Source organism: Vitis riparia, chromosome 18 (assembly GCF_004353265.1).
Source record: "Vitis riparia cultivar Riparia Gloire de Montpellier isolate 1030 chromosome 18, EGFV_Vit.rip_1.0, whole genome shotgun sequence".
In the NCBI taxonomy this organism is placed as follows: domain Eukaryota; kingdom Viridiplantae; phylum Streptophyta; class Magnoliopsida; order Vitales; family Vitaceae; genus Vitis; species Vitis riparia.
In genome coordinates this window covers 3404026-3412834 of record NC_048448.1, presented here as the reverse complement: position 1 = coordinate 3412834, position 8809 = coordinate 3404026, and the positions used below count along the sequence as shown (strand labels likewise).

At 36.6% G+C, this 8809-nt stretch overlaps 1 protein-coding gene across 1 annotated transcript; it reads left to right on the top strand.

Moving 5' to 3' along the window:
- Positions 1 to 4384: 4384 nt before the first annotated feature.
- Positions 4385 to 7431, top strand: LOC117907981 (auxin transporter-like protein 3). Its single transcript, XM_034821684.1, has 8 exons — positions 4385 to 4899; positions 5003 to 5188; positions 5314 to 5426; positions 5549 to 5732; positions 5863 to 5960; positions 6279 to 6486; positions 6615 to 6872; positions 6976 to 7431. Exons 1-8 carry the CDS (start codon positions 4744 to 4746, stop codon positions 7165 to 7167), a joined length of 1395 nt encoding a protein of 464 aa, XP_034677575.1. The 5' UTR covers positions 4385 to 4743; the 3' UTR covers positions 7168 to 7431.
- The last annotated feature ends 1378 nt before the right edge of the window (positions 7432 to 8809 follow it).

Genomic DNA, 8809 nt, shown 5'->3' with positions numbered 1-8809 from the left:
AAGGGAGGGGCATGAGTCTCAGAGTAACGCATGAATATAAAGCAAAGGGCGGAGAAGAATACGTGTGGAGGGAGAGTGAATCAAAGCACTGACCAAATGCGGAAGGCTTGTTTGAAAGGTTATATGATTCCTTTCCTGGTCCTTTCCTGCAAGTTCCTTGAGGTTCTGTCTCCCGCTCTCATTTGAATATATGAAAGCTAATTAAGACGCTGCCTTGTGGGGTAGCTGAGAATCGAGGAGGAAAACCCCATAGCTAGCACGGTGGCTGCAGGAGTTTCTCTTTTGTCTGCATCATCCTCCAAGGTGAATTGAGAGTGGGAATTTTTAAGCTATCCATTTTTGTTTTCTTTAAATGCCCGGAAGGAATTTAAAATGATGTTAAGCAAGAGGCAACCATAATTGATTAATTGTACGGGAAGCCCCATGGTTACTAGTCACCCAAGTTGAAATGTTGAAGCCTTTGAAAGCTTAATTCTCCTGCCCCACATCTTTTCATGCCCTTGGTATTTTTGCAAAACAGCTTTGTATATGCTTGTTCATTTCAGTGATGCCCTCCTAACAAAGCAAAGTTGGAATGTCTTCTCTGGTATCTCAAATCTTTTCAGTCTTCTGCCTCTTTTCAACACCATTTGGTACACTGACTTTAGTGCAGAAAGTAGAATGCAAGAAAATATAGCTCGGAAAAAAAAAGTAGATAAAGTTTAAATTCAATAATTTTTTAGTTATTTGATTAAAGGGTATTTGAAAACCCATTTTTTGAAATCTAACCTCGTACCATTTTTTTGGTCTCATTTGGACAAAATTACCCTTATTATTTTCTTATAAAATGAACATTTTTAAAAAAAATTTACATGTAAATACTTGAAATGACAAAAGACGTTTATATAAAAAAATTAGTTACTTTTCAAGAAAAAAACATTGGAATTGTTAGATTCATAATTTGAGGATTATTTCATTTATTTTAATAAAATATTTCTTAATTCTTTATTTTAAACTTGAGATTAATTTTAGTAACCTTAGTATTACTGCAATAAATTTTCACTTGAATTCTTCTAAAACATTCATTGGTTTTTATCCTTCACTGTAGGTCTATGTGTCGGGTCTTAATTGCTCGTGATGATAACTGTTTTGTAATAGAATAATATTCTTTGAAACTATGCTGCCGTGTCCACGATCACATAGTCATATTCTTGTGAATACAGCCTCTATAAGATTAACTCAAGAGGGCTACCCTCTAGAACATGCCAACCTTTTGATTCAAACTTTTTAACTGTTAATCTTTTCCAAGTTTTGGCTGAAAATTCAAATTTATGGTTCAAGTTATTCCATTAAACATATGGGTCTGCACATAAACAGGCTTGAACTGGGCCTGATCGTGGGCTTTATCTTTAAAAGATTTTCGAAAAGGATATGTGTCGCAAAGCCCGATCCGTGAATTTTAGCGTTGGAGGAACTGCTTAGAAATTGAAATAGCCAGCTATCAAACCGGCCCACACGAATTACAATTGGATCCAAATGGGACCATTTCAAATTCGACTCTGTTCGCCTATACGGGCCGGGACTTGAAACCAAAGCAAAATCCAGAATGGGCCAAAACAAGGCCTGTTCTGCCCCCAACTCGAGTTCTCTCATGCCCATCACTGCCCATCTTGGGGTTGACCCATCTCAGTTCGGCCCAGAACCAGTCTTTTCAAACTAGACATATACCGAATCCGTTCTTGGTCGATTTCCAAAGGAACAAGCATTACAACCCCCCCAATGAAATTTTCTTGGCATCCAATCAACACACGAAGGAAATAAAATTTCAGCTGAGAAAATGATTGATGCCTAACTAATAAATCAAGTCAGAAGTACATTAATTCCTTATTGCCGCGGCCACGTTGGATCTAAGTAGTGATCATATCAAAAAACAAAGAATATATTATGGTATTAGTAAATTATCAACTTACTCTTAAACAAAAACATTTCTATTGCTATTAATGCCTACTTTGTTTTTAAGAATTCCAAAGTAATAAAAAAAATCAAATATAATTTCAAATTATTTAATACTTATATAAATATATATATATATATTTAAATTTTTAATTTTCTTAAAAAGGAAAAAGCGAAGGAAAGGAGGGATGAATGGACATTCCTTAGCTTTTTGCACGTGACGCCAATCAATGAAGCCTAACTTTCTATCTAACAAGGCTAACACAACTTCACATCATAAATTTATGATTCTAAATCTGGATTTTTATAAAGTAAAGGTCAAAAATTCATATCTAAATAAAACCTAACTTTTTATAAATATGAGGAAAGCCTAGAATACAAGCTATGATGTCAAAACCCAATTACAATTCCATTGGTTAGAGAGCAAGGATTAAAATTTTCTAGGAAATTTTGGTATGTTGAAGCTCGAAGCAATATCCGGTATTGCTGCTACGGAAAAGAATCACAACAAGATGGGTTATGACTATCTCGAAGATCCAACTACTGAGAGGGGATTTGGGTAACATACATCTTAGAGTACGTTGGGTAGTGATTTTAAAGAGTGTTTTTAAATTTTCTAATACTTAAAATTTTATCTTTTGAGTATTAGAAATGTTAAAAATATTTTCTAAATTTACTATCAAACGCATTATCAGTTCTTCACAATTTTTTTGGAAAACTATTTATTTATTTTAATTTTAATTTATATTATTCTTTTATACAACTTTTTTTTTTCAATTTTATCACTTTAATATATTTTTTAAACAGAAAATCATTGATTACTTTGATTTTTAATATTTTTATTGTATTTATTACTTTAATTTTTTTTTTAAAAATTATAAAGATAAAATTACCAACAAAGGACTAAAATATTAAAAAATTAATAGAATTTTTTTTTATATAATATAAGTTTTATATAAAAATGATTTTTGATAAGATAAATTATAAATATAACTTTAAACTAAATAAAAAAATAAAAATAAAAATTTCTAATGGAAATTTATATATATACTTTTTTTTTTTATAAAATTTAAATTATTCTATAAATATAATGTGTTTCACATGTGAAAATATAAAATATTTTCAACTTAAAAAATAGATTTTTTATTTCCTTATTAATATTCATTATTTACTTTTTTTAACTCAAATTTATCATTATTGCATGTTATGTTTTTAAGCAATATCATTAAGTTGTTTTATTATTATTTTTAGAGTGTTTTCCAATATTTTTGTAAATTTTAATCATTTTTTCATCCCATCAATTTTTTTTTTAAAATTCCCATCTAATATATATATATATATATATGTAAAATTAAATTACCAATATTCTAAGAATTTTTCTTATTTTAGTCCTTGATAGAGTGAAGGTGATATTTATTGAAGAGCAGATTATTGGGGCATACACAAGCTTACACCAAGTTTTATTTGCTTATTTTCAGCCAGCTAGTCGGTGCAATTTCTTTTTATTTTTTTAAATTTTTTTTTCAGGTTGCTTAGACCATGGATGCATTATGGAGATTGAAGACTCTCAATTGGGCTCGACGCCCATTATGGGATACCACATATGTAATCTCCAACACAAGGTAAAATTTCTTGCATCCCACCCACCAAAAAAGGAAAAAAAGAGAGAGAGAAATCAAATGATACAGGTAGAGAAAATGATTGATGCCTAACTAGTAAATGAAGTCAAAAGTTGGGTAATTCATTGCCTTTCCAACGCTTTCAAATGCCCATTCCTTACCTACAACATACCTTCCATTATTACTTTTCGTATCAGCACATGCAAGGTGGGTTCCCTGATTCCATCAACTGTTTTGACAGGTAACTATTGCCCTATAATCCAACATCAACCTACCTACTTCGAAGGATTACAGCCGTCTGATGCATCCTTTGCAATCCTCTCCCCAAACATTTCATCATTGTGTTTCGGCCATCTATCCAGGATCCATCCTTCACTTCCCTCTTTCACTGTCCGCTTCCCCATCCCCATGTTTTCCTCGAATTTTCATAAAAATAAGTCGAGTAGCATATATTTACCAAAATAAATTATCATTTCTTTTTGTTGTGTGACCCTTTAAATACGCAGAGGCCATGAGTGGAGTGAGAGGAGAGGAAAGGGGTTGAGATTAATTTGATGTAAAGCCAGTTGGCACACGTGTGGTGGTAATCATGCCAAGCACCAAGGCCTCTCCCCCTCCCCAAGCAATCATTCACTCCATTTCATGAGCCCCCGCCCCCACCCTCACTCACATTCACACACAACCCACACCTAACTTTTATAATTCCATGAAAGCTAATAAAATCTCTCCTTCCCGTCGCTTTTCTCCTTCTGCGTTCATCATCAATCAGTGTACATGGGCTCTTTGTTAAAATAAAAGCCCTTCTCCCGTGGGCCACCCCGCTCGTGCAGTGCATGCTAGCCCGGCCCCATCATTCGGCCCACAAAAGTACGTTTCTCACCAGTGGGTGACACAGCTATATCACCCCCCACCCACCCACAAATCAAGATACTGCAGTACCATAAATATCAAATCATACATGCACGTTTTTTACTTACTTGGGTCCAATCAAAGGTGTAAGGGTGAGGTGGGTTGGTTCTCGAGCGGGTGACTCAATCATTGTGTGTGAAAATTTTATAGAGGAAAAGGGGGTGAATGGGGCTAATCACTAGCAGAAAGTGAGAAAGGAGGCACTTGCTCTATTTCTATTTATAAACTCCTGCTATATGCCTTCATAACTACTAATCCAACATATCAATAAGTCTCCGCAGCAATGGCTTCCGAGAAGGTTGAGACCATTGTTGCCGGCAACTACTTGGAGATGGAAAGGGAAGAAGGCGATTCCAAGTCGACTAAGAGCAGATTATCGGCCTTGTTTTGGCACGGCGGCTCGGTCTATGATGCCTGGTTCAGCTGTGCTTCTAATCAGGCACTTATGCTTTTGTGTTCATTTAGTTGTTTTTCGTTGAGATTATGTGTTATGGGAAACAACGAATTTACGTATGCTGTGTGTTTATTTATTTGGAATGTAGGTTGCCCAAGTGCTTCTCACACTGCCTTACTCGTTTTCACAACTGGGGATGTTATCTGGAATTCTCTTTCAACTGTTTTATGGGTTGATGGGGAGTTGGACTGCTTATCTCATAAGCGTACTTTATGTTGAGTACAGAACTAGAAAGGAGAGAGAAAAGGTTGATTTTAGAAATCATGTAATTCAGGTACGTGTTCTTTCTTTTAGAAATCATGAAATTTGAGGTGCTTCAACCATTTTTGTTAAAACGAGAAGAAAGAAGAGGGGAAAGGGGACATGTGGGCTTGATTCATAAGTGATTCATGCATGCAGTGGTTTGAAGTCCTTGATGGGCTTTTGGGGAAGCACTGGAGGAATGTAGGCCTACTTTTCAACTGCACTTTCCTTCTCTTTGGCTCCGTGATACAGCTGATTGCCTGTGCAAGGTAAATCCAAAAGGGGAAAGGAAAAATCATTACAATGTACATTATATTTCTGTTTGGACAGACGAATACATCATGTATACATACTGGTTAATTTTTCCTCAATTTCCATTGATATGTTGCAGCAACATCTACTACATAAATGACAATTTCGACAAGAGAACTTGGACGTACATCTTCGGCGCCTGCTGTGCTACGACCGTTTTCATTCCTTCATTCCATAATTACAGAATTTGGTCATTCTTAGGCCTTATGATGACCACCTACACTTCTTGGTATCTAACCATTGCTTCCTTTATCCATGGGCAGGTATGTATTTACCTTAATTAGCTGTATTCATCACTTAGTTTTAATTTCAAATAATTCCCATAATCCCATCCCCCCTTTGATGCATTGATTTATTTATTAAGTAATCCCATGCTGATTTGCTTGTTTGAAGGTTGAGGGGGTGAAGCACTCTGGCCCAACCAAAATGGTTCTCTACTTCACTGGGGCTACCAACATTCTCTACACCTTTGGTGGTCATGCTGTCACAGTGTGAGAACTTAATTAAATACTCATCAAAACTGCATTTATACATACATTTTTGTATGTACATTCTCGCATGTCTAAAGGTACAACCCTTTTCGAAGGAAAGGAAACATGTTTCCTGGGAAAACGGACCTAAATTTTTGCAAACTTTAGCCTCCACTGGGTTGATGAAAAGAAAATATCTTGGAATGTCTCAATCATTCAATTGGGGTTGTAAGAAAAGCATCTTTGTTATGCAACATATATATATAAACGTATAAATCTATATGCATAAATCTGTATTGCAATTATGTGAAATCTGATTAGAGGTGATTTATGTTATAGGGAGATAATGCATGCAATGTGGAAGCCCCAAAGGTTCAAGCTAATATACTTGACAGCAACTCTCTATGTGCTGACCCTAACACTGCCGTCAGCTTCCGCTGTTTATTGGGCTTTTGGGGATATGCTCCTTAACCATTCCAATGCTTTCTCTTTGCTGCCAAGGTCTGGATACAGAGACACTGCTGTCATCCTCATGCTCATTCATCAGGTCACTACTACTATGCTATTTCCATTTCTGCTTGTCATGAATTCCTGACTGAGTATATATATTGATCAAATTGAAATCTATGATTTTAAGAAATTTTGAGTTCTGAAATATTTTGGTGGTGGGTGCAGTTCATAACATTCGGATTTGCATGCACTCCTCTGTACTTTGTTTGGGAAAAGTTCGTCGGTGTGCACGACACAAAGAGTGTGTGCAAGCGAGCTCTAACCCGACTACCCGTGGTGATCCCCATATGGTTCCTGGCCATCATTTTCCCTTTCTTCGGTCCCATCAACTCCACAGTTGGATCACTTCTTGTCAGCTTCACCGTCTACATAATCCCAGCCTTAGCTCACATGATAACATTTTCTTCGCCATCTTCTAGAGAGGTAGTCAAGCACACATTGCATCTTACTTCATCGTTGTGCTAAAACATATTAGTGTTTTACTTGTTGGCTAATGCCTTCTATTTTTTTTTTTGGTTTTTGACAGAATGCAGTGGAGAGACCACCGTCATTCTTAGGAGGTTGGGCCGGCGTATACTCAATGAACGCCTTTGTGGTGGGATGGATTTTGGTGGTGGGATTCGGGTTTGGAGGGTGGGCAAGCATGCTCAACTTCATTCAACAAATTAATACATTTGGACTCTTCACAAAATGCTACCAGTGCCCTCGCAAGGCTTGAGTTGAGTTGCTTCCCTTATTTCAAAAGGAAATTAAATCAAGAAATTAAGATACATATATAAGTGTGTAAAGAGATTGGGCATTTGTAATTTTTTTTTTTCTCTCCCTTATGTTTTTTTTTTTTTTCTCTTCTAAGAGATCTTGTAACTCGTGTGTTGATCAGCCCTTCTACGAAATGTAACTCCCCTGGTTTTTCTGGGCACCCAGCTCTAAGTATGAACAATCCTCCATTTCTAATATGAAAAATCATAAGTTCTCCAGACTATTCCTGTGACTTCGTTAACATCTGTGCTGATGTGATAGCTAGTCAATAAATGTAGAAAAGTAATCACTCATACCATCTTTCTTTTCACCCGATAAGCTACACCCATGCATATCATTTTCTTTTAATCGCCCAATCATTAATCATGATATCATTGCTAGGGTTCTTATCATCATTCAACACCAGATTCAAAGCCTCATGAGTAAGAGCAATCTATAGAGTTAGAGTGGGAGCCATTGCGACGTGGAAAGGGTAACAGAGAGAGCGCTGCCAAACGTTGGGCAGCTGTGAGTATCAGAAGCAAAAGGATGAAGATCGATGGTATGTTGAAAGGGCCCGAATAATTCGAGGGTCTAATCCTGATGTCTCCCATCACCCACTAGCCTTTCAGAGGATACGTTTTTTATTTTTTATTTTTTCATCTTTCTTTTTTCTCTTTTTTTGGTTTGATTCTTAACGGAACTCAGTTGGATGTTTGCCTAATTTGATAGAGCTTCCCTTGTCCACGACTCTTTACCCGACAACTGAGTGAAGAATTTGGCTGTGAACACCAGCACTTTGTGATTGGCTGATCTGGCAAACTTGGACATTAATGATTGGTGGTTACCTTCGTATGAAAGAGATAGATGAAGGTTGATTTTTAATGCTTTCTTGTAGGCCCAAGGGAAATTTCGCAGCAAATTTTGTAGGCCCAAGCCCATTTAACATGTTCTATGAATAAATAATAGTCCTTGGGCCCCTCAAATCACTCATTTCATAATGCGTTGATCGAATCTTTGAATCAACCCGGTTCCATCATTCGAGAATTTTGAAATTTAATTATGAGAAACAAAAGGATAAATCCTCCAATCAGCTTCCTCTCGAGTATATCAAATGATTTTTTTTAAAAAAATAAAGAATATGTGTCCATAGTGTCCTGTTTGCGAAGGAGGGAGAAAACGTCATGGGCTTCTGGGCTGCGACCCAAGAGATAGGCCCACCAGGGTAGGAGGTGGGGTCCAGAATTTGGTGGGCCCCATACATGGTACAAAGAGCATCGTGGACATGGGCTGAGAAGGATCAATATGACTTCCTACCAGATTGACTAAAGCAACTTTTACACTGAAAAAGAAGAGAAAAGAAAATGGTCAGGAATGGAGAAAAGTTACAAAAGCAATCAATCTAGACGCCCATTCCACATAGCTTAACTTAAAGCCTCTGCAACTTAAAAGCAATATGCGATTTCTAGATCCAGCCCAAAAGGCCCATTTTTAGCTTTTTCAAAGAGAAGAGAGTAAATCAGTGATGGGGTGTGAAACAGGAGCACTCAAATTCAGTGTCCAACTGCAGTGACCATGGATGGTAAGGCTATCGACCGGCAAGTGATGGGATCAGCGCCACA